This window comes from Patella vulgata, chromosome 9 (genome assembly GCF_932274485.2).
Source record: "Patella vulgata chromosome 9, xgPatVulg1.2, whole genome shotgun sequence".
In the NCBI taxonomy this organism is placed as follows: Eukaryota; Metazoa; Mollusca; class Gastropoda; family Patellidae; genus Patella; species Patella vulgata.
In genome coordinates, this window is record NC_065887.2 from 35,247,226 (window position 1) to 35,269,372 (window position 22,147).

The 22,147-nt window shown below is 33.1% G+C and overlaps 1 protein-coding gene across 2 annotated transcripts in view; it reads left to right on the forward strand.

Moving 5' to 3' along the window:
• The first annotated feature begins 8,175 nt into the window (after positions 1 to 8,175).
• The window catches only part of LOC126832099 (outer dynein arm-docking complex subunit 2), a 28,545-nt gene continuing 14,573 nt past the window's right edge, over positions 8,176 to 22,147 (forward strand). For both annotated transcript variants that reach the window (XM_056103388.1, XM_050562785.1), the window contains exons 1-14: positions 8,176 to 8,311; positions 9,719 to 9,955; positions 10,846 to 11,021; positions 11,577 to 11,817; positions 15,114 to 15,220; positions 15,872 to 16,017; positions 17,033 to 17,155; positions 17,994 to 18,223; positions 18,611 to 18,664; positions 19,139 to 19,295; positions 20,015 to 20,161; positions 20,489 to 20,698; positions 21,156 to 21,416; positions 21,843 to 21,953. In XM_056103388.1, the coding sequence (XP_055959363.1) occupies positions 9,729 to 9,955; positions 10,846 to 11,021; positions 11,577 to 11,817; positions 15,114 to 15,220; positions 15,872 to 16,017; positions 17,033 to 17,155; positions 17,994 to 18,223; positions 18,611 to 18,664; positions 19,139 to 19,295; positions 20,015 to 20,161; positions 20,489 to 20,698; positions 21,156 to 21,416; positions 21,843 to 21,953 (2,190 nt within the window). In that variant the 5' untranslated portion in view covers positions 8,176 to 8,311; positions 9,719 to 9,728. The remainder of the gene's footprint in view (positions 8,312 to 9,718; positions 9,956 to 10,845; positions 11,022 to 11,576; positions 11,818 to 15,113; positions 15,221 to 15,871; positions 16,018 to 17,032; positions 17,156 to 17,993; positions 18,224 to 18,610; positions 18,665 to 19,138; positions 19,296 to 20,014; positions 20,162 to 20,488; positions 20,699 to 21,155; positions 21,417 to 21,842; positions 21,954 to 22,147) is intronic.

Here is a 22,147-nt window from a genome sequence, read left to right on the forward strand (position 1 = left end):
AATGAATAGAGACGTCTTTAATATATACCAAATATTCGTATCACCCCAAATCGACAATAAAACAGTGAGAAAAAGGAAAATCTAAGTAATGGTAATCTAATTAACATAAAATTTACGACATAATGGATTCTTCAATGTTTTTATGGTGATCATGAAGAAAATAGGCCTACATCTGTTCTCAGGAATCCGATAAGATTTTCAAAAAAAAGATCAGTAGAATTATAGATTGTCATTCCACAAAGTCGAAAGGTATGTTAGATTTTTCATTCACTCAAGTTAGAGCGAGTTTATTGCCGTACTTTGAGCTCCAAACCCGATAGAAATGAAGGCGGAAGTGGCCATAATAGTTTTAGAGATCACAAACGGGGCCGATTTGTCAAGAAATGCAACAATAAGTGACCATGTAGAACCAGTGTTGTCTATCAGGGGCGCGATCCAGGGGAGGGGTCGGGTGAAAACATTGGATCTACATATTAAAGTGTTGTATTGTGACAATTCGCGTGGTCCATCAAATTTAGAATAAATGGATGCCATTTCCGACTATTTCGGGCCTCAGAGCCCCTGAATTCAATTTCATCGCAAAGCATAATTTAGTTCTAAAGTGGATCCACCAGCCATGTTCATTATAAACGCAGTTTCACATCGCGGCCATTTCTTCTTCGTCTGTAATGTGACCCTTTTATATTCTTCCATTGTGGTACCAAAACGAAAACCGACCCAATACTCCCTACTCCCCAAAACGATAACATATATAAACCCAGCCCCTCCCCCATCCACACACTTTATATCTGGTAAGCCTTCAATGTTTATAAACATGGGCGTGGTTAACGTTACTTCCATGTTGGCTAAACTTTCCTATGGTGTAGGGTTTTATGACTTTCTCATCATTTTATTTACTTGTAATTTATTACAGATAAAAATTATCAAAGGTAATCTGAACATTTCACGAACCAGTAAGATATCACAAATGTTTTATCAATAAAATATCCTCATGTATATTCATTTTCTTAAAATTTATTATTCGAGAAATCTGATTTTGTATTTAGCGTGAAACCATAAGATCTGTCATTGAGTCAAGTGGCGTGGTTTCGATTCTCCGGTTGTACGTGACAAGGAGTAGGATCGCCGGTCCAACCTCGTGGGTTTTCTCCGGGTCCCCCCGTCCCCCGCCCCCACTGCTAAAAAAAAAACCCTATGCGCAAGCGAATTATTGAAACAAAAAATGAAACCATGTATTAGTCCCGAAATGACATAGTTTGTGTCGAGTGGACGTTAAACTCCACCTCTTCTTTGTGTGTAGTGCGGTGCTTCTGCTCTTACTATAAAAGTGGGGGACAAGCACGACTAGGTGAATATTCCTAATGTAAGTAACTTAAGAAAGCTTGATCACTATTTAAATATTGAAACAGGTGGCAAGAAAACATCGACCGCGCAACTTAAACTGGCAATATAAAAAGAAAACTGAATGAAACGGGTCGTCAGCATCGGGAACTTTCTAAACCACCTTTTATTTGCAGGTGCCACCCTCTTACCTAAAACACCGGAAGTAATTTTAGTATTTGTGCATGTATCAATTAATAATTGTACGGTGTGTGTTTTGTATGCTTCCAGGTTACTAAATTTAGAATATCCCATAGGTTTTACCTGTGACGTATAGCCCACAAATGTACAAATTATTACAAGATATTCTTCCACCGTACACATCCGGCTTTGTCATTAAGCTAGCATTTGGTACATTTAGCTACCCTATAGAAACTAATGTAATAATATTGGCATTGTAACCCGTTCGTTGGTTATTTTTTTATTTTAAAGTTATGTACTTTGATGGTGTTATAAGTGAATTCTGACCAGTTTAAAAGTAATGGATATGCTGTAAGTTAATTTAAAACACAAGCTTAATTACGAATTCTTTCACTTGTGTGTATATCCTGTGCAATATCTCCCAACCATAATTGGACTAGTTTTCTAATCCCCAGTGGTTGAAAATATTTGCTGTCGGGAACATAATTGAAATTTGGCGTCATGTGAATTATTCTTTCATAAAGTGACGCCCAAAATTAGTCTAATGCACCAAGTGCATGGTAGAAGATGATTTACAAAATTCTCGCCCATTTCCGTTCACGAATCTTTGCCTAGCAACGTGACAAAAACTAAGGTGACCGATCCCTTACGATTTGACTGGGGATATGCCTCAAATAAAAATCAGTCAAATAACTTATTTATTTGTATTTAGTTGGGAAGGTATTTCCAAGCAGTTAACAATTTTAACACTTGATCTAGCCGTGGGCCCAGTTTGGAACCACTATGGGCACAGGTTCACAGTCAAGGCCTGTTTTCACGGAATGGTTTATTAAAAACGTAAAATCCCTACTTTTGTATAGTTTTACTTGCCAAGACTAGAGTAGATAGCTCTAGCGCGGGGACCAATTATTGGTAGTGCTCGGATATTCGAACACGAATACTATTCGAATATTCGACGGGTCTTGAAATTTGTATTCGAATACTATTCGAATACTATTCGAATATTTTCAATATATTTAAAGTGGTTTATATTTAATTTATTATAATTCCTAATCAATTATTTAAATACGCGAAACCTCTGTTGACTCGTGATCAATGCACAAGATAATATTTTAGCAATTGCCAGTGGATCTTTTACGTAAACTGTCAATGTGTACACAAGAACTCGGCCTTCCACGACATCAAAACAAGTTTTTTCCATTACCATGTATAGGAATTCTTCCGCGCTGCATCCGAAACGAAAGGCGTCTCTTTCATTTGTGGGTGTAGCACTGCAGCAATTTCCATCATTTCACGGAAATCATTGTCGTCTAGTCGCTTTTCCATATAAGCAGAAAACAATGTTGGTGATGAATGTGGGTTCACCCAGCTGTTTCTTCATGACGAATCCAAGTAAATTCATCGCAATGGCATAGATGACGTCGTACAGAGAGTTTCGCTACACATTTGTTCAGATATAATGTGAAGTCTCTCAAGGGAGTCACACACTGATTTAGCTTTCATCCAGAATTCAGCATCGGACACCCTGGCTACTTACCGAATAACTGTCTCTGAAGACGGTTTGTAGGAGTAGCAAACTTACAAGCTGAGAGAGAGAGGGACACAGAGAGAGAGAGGGGGGTTAACGTCCACTCGACACAAACTAGGTCATTTCGGGACTAACATATGGTTCAATTTTATTTCAATAATGCGCTTGCGTGTAGGGGTCTTTAGCAATAGGAGGAAACCGAAGGACCCGGAGAAAACCCACGAGGTTGGACAGGCGACCCTACTCCTTGTCACGTACAACCGGGGAATCGAAACCAGAAACCACGACAGTTGACTCAATGACAGACCTTATGATACATCTTGCACACGCTAACCATTCGGACATCCACCCCGCCCCCACCAATCCCCTTACAAGCTGCAGTTAGGTTATCTAAATAAGCTTTAAAAGTAAATGTGGCAGGTCGCCTTTAATAATATTTGAGAGCAAATAGAATAAATAATGTAGATATTCGAAAATATTCGAATATGGTGATTGCTATTCGAATATTCGAATATTATATTCGACGAGCGAATATTCGAATATTCGTGCCGAACACTAATTTTTGGTCCAAGTCTGTTTACAGTCGGTCCTGGTTTTAATACATTATGGATTTACGCCTCATTACCCCTTTATTATAAAACAAAAGGGACCCAGTATCGTTTAATTATAATTCAGGAGCTAGAAAAGACTTCATTAACATCTCGAGTACAAAAGTTTTTAGGTCTGACATTAGTAGATATGTTAACGGCAACCACCAAAACCCAACTCTTAACTCAACCGGGGGTGGGGTGGGGGCACTGTTCATATTACCGCCCGATATGGGTAAATTAAGGAGATTAAACTACTTATAAGTCGATCAAAGATCACCACACCATGCACTTCTCCACTGCAAACAAGCACGACAGGGGTGTTGTGTCAAACGGTTCCTTGAGACCCTTTGTGGCAATATGAATCCTTCTTAGTTTTGGAGATTAACCCCATTCTGAGTAACCATTGGTCGGCCCCCACCCAATCAACATTTAAAGTAGCTAAGTCTCTAACTCAATATCATCAAAAATCTTCGACATTGCAAACACGAATTATTTGTCAGTTCAAATCAACATTGGTCTTGTGATCTTACAGGGAAAAGATGGGCTTCTGATATCCAATATTCAAGACAAAATAAACATTTTACCATTGGTACACGAATCGTGTACCATAATGCGTTTCAGCGCCTTTTGGAACAAGGGACTCAAAGAACGCGGCTAGACATATTCCACAAGTCATGTCAAATGGTGACGCTATATTCTTATCTGGAGAGCATGCACAATAAATATCATCGGTGTAGACTGGAATAACCAGACGCTAAATACTGCTATTAATTGAGACTTCTGGCGTATTTCGCCGAACATAACTGATTAGAAATTACAGTAAAAACAGAAACGGTTGAATGTAAATCAGTTTATATACATTCACATTACATTATTATATGCTTTGTGACCCATTTGTGTCAATTTCTAGGTCAATTTCTAGGTCCCAAATATTAGCGATTTAGCTCCTTTAATGCACATCTCCAGTACAAGCACAAAATGGGTGTCAAACTATTTCTTAGATCTGTGGCAATATGCATCCTTTTGAGTTGTAAATTGTGGGTATTAACCCCCTGCTGACTGCAAACAATTTAATCTACTAACTAGTGAAATGGCTTTAAACTGCCATAATAGTACTCTAGTCCTTCGGATGGGGAGAAAAACCCAGGTCCCGTGTACACACTGGTGAGCACGTAAAAGATCCTTTGGCAGTTGGAATTCGATATAAGAGTAGCCCGTAGCACACTGTATGGCATTAAACCCCATTTATTTTCAGATTGATCTACAAACCAGCGAGATGATTTTAAACTGTTATAATAATACTCACTAAATATAGTTTAATATATTCACTAGATTGAGTTGATTTCAACTGTTATACTTTTACTCACTGAATACAGATTGATCTATTAACTACTGAGTTGATTTTAAATGTTTTGATAACAAAAAATACTTTTTATTACTCATATTTGAAATGCGCGTTCTCAGTTTGGCATGATCACTGAAACCTGACAGGTCTTGGCGGGGTAATAACTAAACCATTATGTTTAAAGGAGTTAAACGGGTTTTTTTTCGGGAACCTTAAAATTAATGGACCACGATTGGTCGAAAAGCACATATTAATCTAAGTGTATATAAACTGAATTACATTCCTTTTTAAAAACTTTTATCTTAATTTCTAATCGGTTATGTTCGGTGAAATACGTGAGCAGTCAAAATCGAATGGCAGTCTATTGGTCATGGTTAGTCCAGTCTACATGGTTATATTTTAATCGTTTGCTTTGTAATTTGTTGATCAAGCCTTCTTGTTTCAAATGTCACTCGAGAGCTTAGGGCATCCGACGTCGAGAACTGATTTTAAAATAGCCATTGTGGTTTTTTTCGGGTACCCAGTCAAAAGTGGGATTTCTCCATAAATTTGAAAGATCGAACCACCAATTGCTTAACTTTAATTAATACATTTAGATGAAAACCTGTCTTCGTTAAAATGTTGAGACCTGTATAGCAAAACTAGTCCTAATTATTACCTGTTTTGGTATTTAGTCCAGGCCCTGAGTTCACAAAGCATTCTCAGGCTTAAGTTAAGAATTTACTCAAAATTGTTCACCTTATTTTAACTAAAATATAGCCCTTTATAAAACTGTTTTTTTGTTTTAATGTATCAAATACGTCAATAAGAAACTATGTGCAATGTTTTGAGTGTCTGGAGTAAAGATATTTCTCAAAAACAGTGATTGAAAGTTGAGTAAATTCTTAACTAAAGTCTGAGAATACTTTGTGTACTCGGGGCCTGTTATGTTTATTCGTATAGAATCAACCTGGTAATTCTTCTAATGATGTTTTCGGGGCATATCATGCAGGACAATAACTTGTGCTTTGGTTACATGTCATTACTATTGCCTCGGGTATGTCGTCTAGTGTACCAGAGAGCTTGAACCCGCACTGTGAAAATTCAATTGTTAAAAGAGCTGAATCTTTAACTCGATATTGTCCATATTAAAAACATTAAATAGAATTCAATATTGGTCCATTTCAATAAATATTAATGCTGTTATCTTGCCGTGAAAATATGGGATCCTAATATCCAATATGTAATGAACAATGACAAACAAATCCTATAAGATTATGCGGAAGTTAATATTAATGGCAGATTCACAAACGACAAAATAATAATTAATAAGCGTGTAGAATAGACTTTGTAGACGTAAAGGTGGCCGTTTATTTTGGACTTTCGCATATTTCACCGAATATAATTGATTAGAAATTACGATTTTTTTTTAAATGAATATAAATCGCTTTATATACAATCATATTACATTAATATGTGCGTTTCGACCCCCGTCTTCATTAACCCAGTCGGAGCAGAACAGTAGGACGTTAAACCCTATTTCATTTCATTTCGCTTTTAGACCAAATTAAGTTTCAGAAGATTAGAACAATACGCCCTTTAAATTAAACAATTTCTAACGATGTCTTGTATGTTAGACACTAAAACAAGATTGAGTTTTTGATACATTTGTACTAATAATTGCTGGAATTGGTGCTGTAATATATGTATGCGTAATTGGAAAACTTGACAGGTTTTATTACCAATTTACTCCACTAGAGAAATAAAATAAAAGTAAAATGAAATGGAATGAGGTTTAACGTCCTACTGTTCTAATGAGGCCGGGCCTACAATATACGGCCTACTCTTATATCCAATTCCAACTGCCAAGGGATCTTTTACGAGCACGCCAATGTGTCCATACACGGGGCCTCCGTTTCTCGTGATATCCGAACGACTAGACAGCTATCCTTGTCAGGCATAATAACATCAAAGACTACCAAATAAGAATAACATGGATGTAGACTAGAGACGTAAATATAGGTTTCCTTCTAGATATCTTGCATACTACATAAAAATAATTTTATGAAACTCTGATATATTGTTTACCAGGAATATGTTTTTTGTTCTATTCATATTTTAGATTTAAATTGAATGGGAATGAACAATTTTAATTAACAGCTTTAGAAACACATAGTAATGACATTGACATTAAAAAATCAGTATCTGATATAATGAAAATATCTCCACTGTTCGGCAACCCCCGCATGGTATGTAACCACGAAATAAAGGTGGTAAAACATGTGGTAACCTCAAAATGAGCGGGGGTATTGAGATGATGCGACATTAAAGGGGGGTAAGCCTCTAACAAATTTTTTTTCCATAACATTCGAAATTAAAAACACGAATTAGAATTCAATATTGGTCCATTTCAATCAATATTGATGTTGTAATCTTTTCGTGAAAATATGAGATCCTAATATCCAATTTTTAAGACACAAGGAACATTTTATAATTAGTACACTAGTCGTGAATTCTATGGCTGCGGGTGGCATTTGTTATGAACAAAGAAAAACGTATCCTGTCCACAGAACTTAATTGATTTATCTACATTCATATTACATTAATATGTGATTTTAGACCCATTTTGGTCTATTTATGTCCCAAAGAATAGAGACGTGCGCCCTTTAAAGGACAATGTTGGTGTCAGTGTCAGCCAATGTAACATTTTTCATTCAAATTACTTTATTCTAAGTGAAGTTGCGAGTGTGTAGTAGTAGTTTGGGCTAGATTGTTATTATCGTAGCAACGGTACTGGACAACAGCGACTAAGTCTTGATTATCCATTTTATCATCATTTTTTTAAAAAAAATCTCCTGGGTGTTCAAAATATAGACTTGTAATAGGCCGATTTAGCTCTGCAGCCTCTGACATAAATATATACAGTAATTTTAAACGATGAATAATAAATACAAAACACATAAAATACAACGTAGTCACGAGGAAATGAAATGAAATGGGGTTTAACGCCCTACTGTTCTGCTCCCACTGGGCGAATGAAGACGAGCATACGCCATACCGTGTGCCATGAGGGAAATTTTGCCCGGACAGCGGCGCTACGGCCTACCCTTATGTCAAATTCCAACTGTTATTGCAGTCAAAGGAGAGATTATTTGTGGTCTGCCTCCAACTAATTAAATGGAGTTATCTCTCTTTTCCCAGTTTCGCTTCCGTTTGATCGAAGCATGCGTGCTGACCTAGCAACGGTTGCCGTATGTAAACATTTTTAGCAAGGTGCTTGTTATTATTTTGTCAAATAACAGTAAATATCTGTAGATGCACCTACAATACTCATATTGAAACAAACAGGTAAGCAGTTATTTAAGCTTTGATTTTGTTTATAACGGTTTTAGAAAGCGGACACTTTGCTGAGAAAGTGCAAACTCCAACACTGGATCGCATCCGTAAACTCGTGTAGTCGTTACACCGGTTGTTTAGATCTAACTAGAATTACCAGACTTTAATTATTGCATGTTCCTTTGGTAAAGATTTTTAATTTTTTTTAAAATTTTATTTTATTCATAAGCACTCCTACTGTGCTAGAAATAGTATTGGGTTCTAATTAGAGGTCCATCTCAGACTATAGCCAGCTACTTATACACTAAAATTATACTAATACTATAGCGTACCGTCTCTATATTTTCTTGCAGTTTAGGTCACTGTCATATATTTGTGGTGGAAAGGGGTTATTTTAGGAATTTGGCACCTGTTATTGTCACAATTTTGTGGTATATAATAAATGATTGTCGAAACCAATGAATGACATGAGACTGAGGACGTTCGACTGGGCATGGGATCTGGAGGACACTTTTTATGACTTTGGGTATCTCATCTCCTAGTCCTACAGTCTGGTTGTCGTGGTGAATTCTTTAATTTCTTAGTTGAATATTAAATTAATTACAAAAGTAAACAATATTGATCACATTCTGAAATTATATCACTGCGCCAATAATAGGAATACCATTTGCAACATGTCATAATTGTAATGTTCAATAGGCTATCTATGAATGATTATTTAATTTCAGTATGTATTCCCAAAATAGCCTGCTGTAGCATGATATTGAAATGCAAAATTAAATTTTAAAATTTTTTTAGGGCCACTCTTTCATAGAAAATAGTTTTCAAATCCCTTTATCAATTAGAATTAGAATTTTAGAAAAACTTGTTATGAGTTGACATGTACAGTATAGGGGTAAACCTTGTATATCACCTAGCTAGAGGCTGTTAATAGTTAATGTATTCTTGGTGAATGAATGATATTAGATTTCTGGAACATGGTCTGAAATCTTCAAGCTGTAGTCTAATGTTTCACAATATATGTCCGTTAAGTGACATATTAATTTTATTACTTTCTGCATTTTATTCATTTCAAGATTTTAAGTTAAACTAGATCTTCATTGTTCAAAAAACAATAATTTTCCATTTGAAAACATGTAACCCATTGGGATGTTGAAATTAGAATTTAAACAAAATTTGAGATAAATCTCTCAATCATCCACATGGCAGAGCTAGACCTTTGAACTCCCAATTGATGAGTGGTAATAACTTTGGAGAATATTAATAATCGAATTAAGATTATCTCTATATTGCATTCTGATGTGAATATTGTTCTGGATGAATAACTTATCAAATATGTTCTCTTTTATGTCTGATTGATTATCAAGATAAGCTGTCACTCCTCTACAAATATTGATGTTATTTTCTGTGTTTTTTTAGACAAATTAAAATGGGTCAGGCACTACAAAGAGCAGCACAATGGACATCTGCTAAAGATGGCTGTGGAGGAAAGTTAGAATTTACACCCATTAACGAAGATTTATTAAACTCAATTCTTAAGTTTGTTGAAACAGTTGGCAAATCTCCAGAAGAATCACAACTTGTCTTTAAAAATCCACTAAGATGGCATACATCACTAAACCCTTCACAATTTCAAGGAGCTGGATTTACTGACAGGTAAAATATAATTTTTTTCTTAATATTTCTCCTCGGTTGTTGAATTCTGATGCAAGATGCATTAATAATATAATTAACTCAATTTTGTTGCAAACCCTTTTCCCTAGTTAAACATACATTATGCAAGAGCTAAATCTGCCTGTTGCAGGTCTCTTTAGACCTGAAATGTTATCTAAATTATTGATTAGACATTAAGTAACTTATCCAGACCATAATCAACTCTCGATGTCATTGCTAGCCTTCGATATTTACTGGATTAGGATCCGATTTGCTGCTCAACTTTCATTCATGATTTAATCATGAAATGGATAATCAAGACTGTGTTTTATCTTACCAAGTTTAGTAATGATGATCGAGACTAGGCCGATCAATTTGACTGGAATTTTCAGCAAATTCCCTTTACATTATCTAGCCTTTAACTATTATAGTGAGAACTGCCAACTTTTTATCTAATATCCCGTAATGTATCTTTAACTAATCAGCAGATTATTTATGTATTATTATAGTAACATTTACAAATACATTTTTATGCTAAAAATATAGGATAAAACAAAATTTTAAAATATGCATATAAAGCCAGCTTGTTTATTTGTAAATCGTACTGTAGACTGATAGTTCAAGTCACGTTTCACTTTACTGTGTAATGAGTGTCATTAAGTTGACCACACCTTTTTTTTTGTTTTGTCAAGGACTCATTCAGAGAGTTTAGTAAACACTTAATTTGAATACATGTATATATTTACGGGTTCCATAGAATATGTTGACACAGCCGTGTTTTTGTAATTAGTTTATATCATATTACAATAATAAAGAGATGGCACTAATTAATGATTTAGATATGTGTATTTAGAACTTCATAATGTTATAATTCCTCTTGTTTGTTATTCCAGTGGTGATGATGTTGTATCTGATAAAAAATCGCCTAAAGATGATCAACCGCTGTTTTTAATGCACAAATTAACTAAAGATACATATGAGATCAGTGTTCAGACTTTAGGCTATGGTGAACAAGTACTCCGTGCTGCTGGTGACAAGAAAATTGTAGAACTAAGAAGCTGTTTGGAAGGTGAGAAATGGGTGAAATAGAATGTAGTATCATTGGTCCTATAGGGTAATCAAACTCAATGTCGACAAATTCACACAAACGATCATTATGTCATACAGTCTGTTCGCAAATCCCATAAGTGCCTTGATTTATTTTTAAAAGGGGAAATAACTTCTCGTTATTTCAGTTCCCTGTTTGATCAGATACATTGTAATATTTTGCATGTACTCTAATTTGAACACTCCTACTAGCAGTGGATATTATAATTTTCACCACTGTTAATGCCTCTTTATTAACTGGCATATATATATTTCTCAGCCTGTCAATTTCATTGTCAGTCAGTCGGGAGTGACATAGATTGAAATGGGAGCCATGTCTCGATTCTTATAAATAAGTTTGCCTAATATCCACAACTAAGAAAGATACTGAAAGTAAATTATTATTATTATTACAGCATATTCATAGTGTACCCTTTCATATAACATGTTCAGGGGCAATTTACAAAGTGAAAATGTAATCATAAATAAGCAACAAGATTATGGACATGTTGACATGATTTTAATGTATTTTTTTCAGCCAATAGAGATCCAGTAGTTTTTTTATTAGGTGAAAGATTTGCAACAGTTGATACAGATGATAATTCTATCTTCCGATATATTGAAGAAATTACAAAAGAAATTGAACAGAATGCAAAACAGTCTGCTGATGGATCTAATTCTGCAGAAATAGAAGAAAAGAAAATTGTTCTCAGACTGAGGTTGAAATTATTACGCCTTGATGAACAATTAATGAATCTCAGTATACAAAAAATGTCAAGGTAATAATTGTTGATACTTTTTTTAAAAAAAAATATACCAATTACATCAAATTCAGGAAATAATAAATATAAGATTTCTATGAAAGTCTAGGAGAATTTAGTATTTATATGCATCGTTTGACAAGTGATTAATTGTTCCCCATAGTCATGGATAATATATAATTTATAGTCCCAGGTCAAATAATTGATAGTCTCAAGCAAATATTGATGGTTTCAATTAATATAATTGATAGTATCGAGTAATATAATTGATAGTCCCAGCCCCAGGTAATTTAACTTATAAGCCGAAAGTAATATAATTACTATTCTCAAATAATGTAATTGATAGTCTCAAGTAATATAATTAATGGTCTTGAGTAATATAATTGATAGTCTAGATTAATATAATTGATAATCTCAAGTAATATAATTGATAGTCTCAAGTAATATAATTGATAGTCTCAAGTAATATAATTGATAATCTCAAGTAATATAATTGATAGTCTTAAGTAATATAATGAATGGGCTAAAGTAATATAATGAATGGGCTAAAGTAATATAATTGATAGTCTCAAATAATATAAGTGAGAGTTTCAAGTGATATGATTGATAGTTACATCTGATACAATTGATAGTCCAGGTAATATAATTGATAGTTACAGCTGATATAATTGATAGTTACAGCTGATATAATTGAAAATTACAACTGATATAATTGATAGTTACAACTGATATAATTGATAGTTACAGGCGATCGTATGACAAAAATGAGAACAATGAGGAATATAAATGTGATGTCTTAAGGTAAATTTGTGTATATATTTAGGAACAGTAACTGGTAATATGTTCTGAGTCGAGAGGGGAGGTCCGTTTAATCAATACTTGTATTTATTTAGATTTCATAGAGAGAGTATTATCAATATATACATCAAGGTTTATGGTTGATTAATATGATCCACTGTACTCAATGGTACCATTTGTAGAAATAAGCATATCACTAACTAATAGATATGTACTCAACAATATTATTACTTGCCAAATGTGTCAGTGGATTCAATTTCCCCCGAGTAAACCTCAGCGAAATTCTTGTCTATTCTACATTACTATCCAAGCTGGCACAGAGTTTTTTAAATTGCGTCTGCAATGGGAACATATGTGATGTAAACACAAAGAGCTTGGTTCCGAGAATTAGGTTTTTTTTTCTCTTGTACCATGGGTAATTTTATGATGCAAGTTTGTTTGTTGGTTGCCAACTATTGGTACCTAGAGATGTATTTATACAAGTGTAACGTGAATTTTACGTCTCGTCTTGTAGTAATCTATAACAGACAATATGTTCAATGGTTTTAATCTCAGTGTCTGCCTCTACTTCAACTGTTTTTGCACACCTCAGATTCTTTAAGCGACAGGTTTTTGATTTGCTTGCAAATTTCTTGCCATGTTTTAGTCATATTTGTTTCCATTTGAAATTAAAAACATTAGTTCATACTAATTTTATTTCATGAATAATTCCATTCTTTTTGAGCAGTATGAATCAGAAAATCACAGACCTACCCCCTCTTCCCCTGTTTTTTGCATCAAATCTTTGTTAAAAAAAAAAAAATACGTCAAAAACGCATTTTAGAAATTTGTTTATTTTTAAAAGTTTTTGGATCACTAGTATGGGTAATCTCAGTGTTTAGACACCAAGGAATTTTGCGTGATGTTACCACATTCACATCATAGTTTCGAGCTTGATATCGTCTGCTGAACCGAATTACTCTGCTTCTCAGAAAATAAACACAGATACTTTAAGTTAACGATCTTGAGAAACACAGTTTGAAAACTAGGAAATCACAGTTTTGACGCTTTGTGTGCTTTGCTTATAAAATGACTGCAATTCTGTGACCGAGTTCCTGTCATTTCTAACACAATCCGTAAATTTCCAAATGCGAAACTAATATGTGAAATATATTGTAGAAATCACCAGGACTTGACAAAGTGTAAATATTTGTTGGTTTGAGTATTGTGATTTTAGTTTTTCGTGCTGTAACTGTCTTATTTCTAGCAAATTTTGAGGAGATTTTATACCCTTGTTATTGTGTCCGACATTTTCGCCTGGTATGGCGTCATTGCCTTAAATGTATCAGTTTCGTATCCTTCTGTAAAAATGGCAGTCTTTCAGAAAATCATGCATGTAATGCATGCAACTATAAATTTTTACTGTTTTCTCTAAAATTTAATGAAATGTTTATGATGTAGTTGTCGTGACTTCTAAAATGTAAGGAATTTGGAAACATGTTTTCTTTTGTCATGGAGTAAAAAAACATCTAAAGGGTGTGATCATTTGTTTTTTCTAGAGATTATAAAAACAAATTTACAAAAATTATAACTTTGTCCTTTTTCAACCAAATTAGATTTTTTGGTACTTTACTTTGCTGCCAAAATTTGTTGAATAATTCGACAATAAAAAGTGAAATAAAATTTGGTGAATTTGAAAAATGGCGCTTGTACATTATACGTCAACCATGGGTTGTATCAACTTTGTTTTTCTTGAGTTTTGTGACATATTATCTCAGTAAACACCCTGTTTTCCGTTTCGTCAATTTGAATATATGTTCCTTATTAAGGTTGAATTGCCCGGACATACCATCTTAATGAAAGATGATCCCTCCAAACGGAAATCAACTCTTCATCTGAAATATTATCAGCATTTTTCGGATAAAATCAACAATATGTTGAGATAATGTTTAATAAATTTAAGAGGTGAATAATAGAAACCGGTGGGTAGAATATATATCATTTCACTTCCCTCAAGAGCCGTCTTCAAATACTGAACAGAGGTTGAAATTAAAAACATCTCACATTTTTGGGCCTTTTATCCAAGTCGAAGTGGAAATTGCTTTCTCTGGGACTTGCTTCAAGTTTTGGGCTAGAAATTGACGAGGGCAAATAAAAGCACACAATTTTATAATTTTCCCATTTCCTTCACTCAATAGAAACATAAAAGGCAGAGAGTACATTGGACCCTCGCCACTCCATCCCTAGTCGACTTTGAATCATTCCATATGGTGTTAAAGGGGATAGATTTCTTATCATAACAGTTCTCTTTTGCAATCTTATTTATAAAGGCTATTGATAGTTAATAAGATACATAACATTGTATATATATAAATATAGTATCCACATATTAGTTAGTTTAACTACCAAAAATTTTTAAATATTATTAATCAATCAAAGCTTACATATTGTATTTTTTAAAATTACTATCTTTTTATTTTTACCAATTTTGATATAGCTTTTAACTGTATTATTATAATAATATATATTTTTTTTAGTGAAGTACGATTAAGTCCAGCAACAGTTGATGGTGAAGTGAGTATTTTACAACAGTTATCTGGAGATGATGAAGAGAGATGTGTTGTAGAATACATTGATTATTATGGTAAATTAAAAACTCTTATTAATCATCTTTTCATAAAAGGGGGGTTGGATGGCCGAATGGTTAGCACTTGTGTATTGTATCATAAGGTCTGTCATTGAGTCGCCTGTCCAACCTCGTGGGTTTTCTCCGGGTTCTCCAGTTTCCTCCCACTGCTAAAGAACCCAACGCGCAAGCAAATTATTGAAATAAAATTGAACTATATGTTAGTCCCAAAATGACCTAGTTTGTGTTGAGTGGATGTTAAACCCTATTTCTCTCTATTCATAAAACAAAATTTAATGAACATTAAAATATCATGTTGCATATTTTTAAGCTTAACATAGAAACTGTTTTTATTATTTCATAAATAATTGTTCATTTATCAGACTTTTATATTTTTTTTTATTTGATTTTTTAACTGTTTATTCAAAAAATGATTGAAATTATTAAAAGGAAAGGATTAAAGCCCCCAAAATTAAGATCATTGACTTCCATTTTTATTTAGAAGCACTTAAACAAAAAAAAAAGAAAAATCTGAAGAAAAATATTTGTAACCATGACAACACTGTTAATTGTCTCCTTGGTGATTAAAAAAAACCATGCAATATTGGGGAAAAATATATAAATGTTATTTAGTTTTGGGTTTTAAGGTGGTTTTTTTTTTTTTTGTAGGAGAAACATTTGTGTCCCAAAATGGCTGCAGAGCTCAACCTTGGCGACAACTCCATGGTGATATATGTTATCTGTGTGTCAGAGTTCATGATAATGACAATCCATTGTACATCACAGCTAATACCAGTGGTTATTATTTAAATAATGTAAGTAATAAAAACTTATATAGTTAAAACATGTTTTTTAATAAATATTGGAGAAACTACTGGCATATTTTCAACAATAAGATAGATCTAGATTCTGTGTGACAAGAATGGAAAGACATTAATAACCTTATCAGAATGGACAGACATTAATAGACATTAATAGACAATAAGGATAATAATTCTAATATTGAAATGAATGATTATGTATTTTTTTTGGTATTAATTTAGAATTGGTAATTACATTGTGATTTTACATTCTACTTATATAGTCAGACATTTTAAATCTGCTTGTAACAAGTCGAAGATCTATATTGGTTTTTTAATGGATTTTAATTTCTTTTAAAGGGTAATGTTAATGTCACTAATTAGTTGTATATTACTAAATTAGTTTGTTTTTGCAAATTAATTTTGAACCGAAATAGAACTAAAATATCCATATTATAGGTGAAATAATGGATTTCATTTGGTTGTTGCGATGACGTCATAATTTAATTGTGATGTCATAAGGTCACATCATAATAAATTTATTAATCACTTCTCAAAAGTCACATTTACCATTCTTCTTAATGAAATTTGAAAGAAATGGAAAAATATGTTATGCAGAATACATAGTAGCCTAGTCTTTTTTTTATTAGTAACCACAAACATGCATATTGTAGTGCTATTGTGATGATGTCATATATCTATTATGTGATGTCATAGTATTGTTTTCTAGCCAAGACATTATTTAGGCTTGTGTAAGTAAACACTGAACAGTGTTGTTGTTTTTTTTTCTATGACTTTTGTTTGATATAATATTTCTTTATTTAGTTAATTTAGTAATTTTTGTATTTATTATTCTTCTACTGTATTTATTCTTCTTCGACTGTATTTAGATTCTTCTATTTAAACCTTTTGTTTCCTATCTCAGTTTGACTTTTAAAAATGTCTTTACGATGAATTACTTTTTAGATTGAGATATATTTATTTTATTTTTGATGGCCTATTTATTTTTTTTAATTATTTTTATATACAGGGTCCAGTCAATGAAAAAGCTAATCAATTAGATTATGGTCGACCAGATTCAAATACCTACAGAGATTTAGTTTCATTATTGAAAAGTAAAAGTGCTAAATTTTCTGAACTAATTGATAAACAGGTAACATATTTTTTTAATAAACAATATTTTATTCAGGATATCTAAATGAGATTTGTAAAACACCTTTCCTTAAATCGTACATATGTTAATACTGCATATTAACAGATTATATGGGTGTATAAATACAGAATTAAATGGATACAATTTTATAATACGTATATATTTGATAAACTGGAAGAACGTTTATATGGTAATATTATCATATTATTGAAAAATTTATAAAGCGCATAGCTTCCACTGTTAGGTGCCCATATGCGCTGTACACAATTAAAAAATACATAAATTAAAAGTATATATAAATAAAAGGGTTAGAGTAAAAGAATTAGACAAAAGTATAAAACATACAGAATAAAACACAGGTTACAAAACATCTATAAAAGTAACATTTAAAACGTTTATATAAAAGCTTCTTTATAAAGGTGTGTTTTTAGATGTATAAAAACTTTTGAAAGTATTATACGTAAGCTGAATATTTTAAAAGAAATTGGTAAATTTTTGTGATAATTACTGTACCCTTTGATAATTCAGTTTGGAAAACAAATAGATTGTACCCCATATCAGAAATGATGCCATCTGTCAAATAGATATTCTTAAACATGTAACTGTATCATATTAAATGGATATACATTGAGAAGGAATATGTCCTTTTATTTATGTATCTTTTAGTTTTGTACAGTGGAAGTTATGCTCTATGTAAATTTGTTAATAATAATAATAATGATATAATCCTACAAAGATTCTGATCAGACTAGTAGTAGATAAACTATGCATGTGAATGAATCTGAGTGGAGGAAGTATTTTTTACTAGGATAATTTACATTTTGTTTTAATTTTAAAGGAATTTGCATTAAAAGTTGAACAAAACGATAAGAAAAAGATTGAGATGTCTGAAAAACGAGATCACGACGAATCAGAACAGAAACACTCCAACGATCATCACACAAGGAATGAGAAAGATCAACAGATGGAAAAAGATAAAAACCAGAAAAATAGAACACAGAATAAGAAAAAATTAGAACCATCTTTAAAATGGAAAGCATTAGATATGGAGGAAAACACTTTACAAAAGTAAGTTGAAATTCTACTAGACAATGGCTACCATTTTATGACACATTATATACTATCCAGGGTCCTAACTTCCTCAGAGCAACGAGGCGGGCGCGAAGTGTTCTCAGGGGGGGCTGTAAAATTGATGGACAATGTATATCTATTGTTTTTATGGTCGACAAATTTTTTACCGGGAGGGGGGGGAGGAGACTTTTTGCCCCCTGCACACACACACACACACACCCTAGTTACAGGCCTGATACAATTACTTGTAAGTACTAAGTCTTTTGAAAATTTATCTGATGAAAAAAGATAATATAGTGAGTGATGATATACCAATGGAACTGAGGTTTATATGTAACTCTAAGAATGATAAAGATTACAATATGATTATGTATATTTTTATAGAGAGCAAGATACAAGTGTGACTAAAACAGAAAAGAAAAGTAAAACTGTACAGAGGTAAATAAATCTATTCCTGATAATCTATGTAGATATCAATCTTCATTAGTCCAGTCGGAACACAACAGTAGGACGTAAAACTCCATTTCATTTATATTTAAATATTTTATCTAGATTATTATTTAGTAGATATAATTAAAGGGTGTATAGCTCTAAATATTTTGGAACCTTAAGATAGATGAAAATGGGTCTAAAAGCATACATTAATGTAATTTGAGTGTATAAAATGTGTTTTACATCTTATTTTTAATTTTGAATCATTTATAATCATTGAAATATATGTGAGCAACCCAAACTGAAGTTGAACGGCTATTGTATGCACCTGCTGAGTCCATTCTTGACGTCTTTTATTATTATTATATTTTGTGTCTTAAATATTGGATAATAGGATCCCATATTTTCATGGTAACAACATCAATATTGATTGATATAGACCAATAATGAATTCTGATTCCATACTGGAATTATTTACAGATTAAAGTCAAAGACACCAATAGATGCTGAAGATTCATTTAGTGAAAGTGATACAGAAAGCGAAGAAGAAGAAGAAGCTGTTGAGAGACGAGCAGAAGCTAATGCTGATTTACCTTCGGAGTACTGGCAAATACAGAAACTTGTCAAATATTTAAAGGTATTCTATTTCTGGAATTGAACCATTTGTATTCAATGTTAAAATGTGAGTTGATTAATGGAGTTATCCCCCTTTAGTCTTCTAGCATTATTTGATGGTTTCTTCTTTACTTTATGATTGTAAGAACCAACCCATGAGTGGATATAAACAAATACTGCTTGAAGACTAAAGGGGGATAACTCCATCAATAGATTCATATTTTCTTTTCTCTATGATTTGGGGAGCAGTGTAGGCTCAGTGAGTAAGACATGGCTCGCTAATCTGGACTCTGGAGGTCCTGTGTTCGATCCGGGTATTGGCAGAGAAAATACATCAGGATTTTCCGGCCCAGTCCCCCCTTGTCAGTGGTGCAGGACAAAGGTCCTGGCAAGAGATGACGTATAGTCGTTCAGAAGAGATGGAAAAACGAGGTCCACGTTCGCATTAGCATGCATGTAAAAGAACCCTTGGTGGTCGTTGGAATTCGATATATGAGAAAAACGTCCCTCATAGCACACTGTATGGTGTATGCCCATTTTCATTAGCCCAATTGGAGCCGAAAGTAGGACGTTATACCCTATTTCATTTCATTTGATTATGATTGACAAATTTAACCAGAAATTGTCGACCCTTATTTATTTTTTAAGATTTTATTAGTATTCAACGAGCATTTTCAAGAAGTTTTCAGATTATTTATTTTCTAAATAATGTTGTCATATTATTGTGTTTGTAATTGACAGGGAGGTAATCAGACAGCTACTATTATAGCTTTATGTTCTTTACGAGATTTTAACTTGGCATTAGAAACATGTCAACTAGCTATACGAGATGTCGGAGGTCTAGAAGTTTTAATTAATTTACTAGACACAGAAGAAGTTAAATGTAAAGTAAGTATCAACCCATTTGCATTTTTTGTGACAATTGAAATTGAACCTTTCTGCTTTTTTATAAATAACTATCCAATATTCATAATAACACAACTTTATGGCTTTACTACTTAGTTTATTACATGCAACATTTTAATACTCTTGCTTGATAAAGATACCTGTAAAAGTATTGAAACGTTGCATGTAATAAACTAAGAAGTAGTAAATCCATAAAGTTGTGTTATTATGAATATTATACCTCTACTTCTAAATGTTATTTAAGGAAACTATCCAATAGATTATTCTCTAAAACATTAGAAAATCATAGTGATTTTTAAACTATTTTAGATTGGTGCACTGAAGATATTAAAAGAAATTTCATGCAACAGTCAGATTCGTAGAGCCATTGCTGATTTAGGTGGATTACAAACCATGGTGAAGATCCTTCGAGATTCCAACAAAGAATTAAAATGTTTGGCAGCTGAGACAATTGCAAATGTAGCTAAATTCCGTCGCGCTAGAAGAACTGTCAGACAACATGGAGGAATTAAAAGACTTGTAAGTATTGTCATCTATTTAGCTTTTGTAGAGAAATAAATTTAATTTTTTATATAGGACTGTAATTATAGAGCAATGAATGCTGAGATCAAATTAGTAGGAGACCCCTCTATAATTGATGATTTTTTAGGAAAACCTCTTTTATACAGCTACTTGTAAATTTGACCATGGAGACTAGTTCCAACACATTTCTTGTTTATTTCATCAAATGGTGGGGTTGGATGGCTGAATGGTTAGCGCGTGCACGTTGTATCACAAGGCCTGTCATTGAGTCAACTGGTGTCGTTTTTCGATTCCTCGGTTGTACGTGCTAAGAGTAGGGTCGCAAGTTCAACCTCTCGTGAATTTTTCTCTGGGTCCTCCGGTTTCCTCTCTCTCTCTCTCTCTCTCTCTCTCTCTCTCTCTCTCTCTCTCATCTAACCAATCAACAGATGAGGTTAAACCTTTTATCTTCCAGGTTAGTTTGTTGGATTGTGCTCAGATGCGGAATAATAAACCAGATAGTGCTCAGGTACCGGCTGATAAACCAGACACCGAGAAAGATGTAGAGGTTGCACGTTGTGGCGCCCTGGCATTATGGAGTTGTAGCAAGAGTAAGAAGAATAAAGAAGCCATGAGAAAAGCTGGTTCCATACCTCTACTTGCTAAATTACTCAAATCTACAAATGAAGATATGTTAATACCGGTTGTAGGAACTCTACAAGAATGTGCCTCAGAGGTAAAAAAACAACAAATCTACAATAAATTCCCTTTGTTTGATAATAAATAACCTATAGTCTTTTGGCTAATGTTTTGGGCATCAAGTTGGTGCTATTCTGTAGAATTTATTACCCCTAAATTAAAACTCATCTATTTACAGCCTAATGTGGCATTTTGAGCATGTCTACTAAAACGGAACTGTGCGTGCGTGGTATAAATGAACATATTTTTATTTTTATTACGCTATGTCTTGTAGCAGAGTAAATATTTAATAGGGTACTGGTAAGTTATATTAGGTAGGCATGTTGTGAAATTTGATAATCATGAAATATTATTTTCTGTTTTCTCATGTTGTTACATTATGAAAAAAAAAGATTCCCCATCAAAATGATGATATGAAGGTGCATATCTTATGTTATTATTATTATTATTATTATTATTTCAGCCTAGCTACAGACTTGCTATCAGAACTGAAGGTATGATTGAAGATCTTGTACAAAATTTAAAAAGTTCAAATCAAGAATTACAGATGCATTGTGCCTCAGCTATATTTAAGGTAAGAATATAATCTGAAGTTTTTAAAACCTGACAGATTAGTGCTTTTTCTTTTCCTTGGATGATTCTGATTCTTTTAAAGTCAAATTGATTAATGCTCTTGTCTAATTGTGCTTCCTGTAAAGATTGTTCAGAAAATCTAAACTGCTGGATCACGTTCATTTTTGCCCCCCCCACCCCCTTTGCCTGGATTAT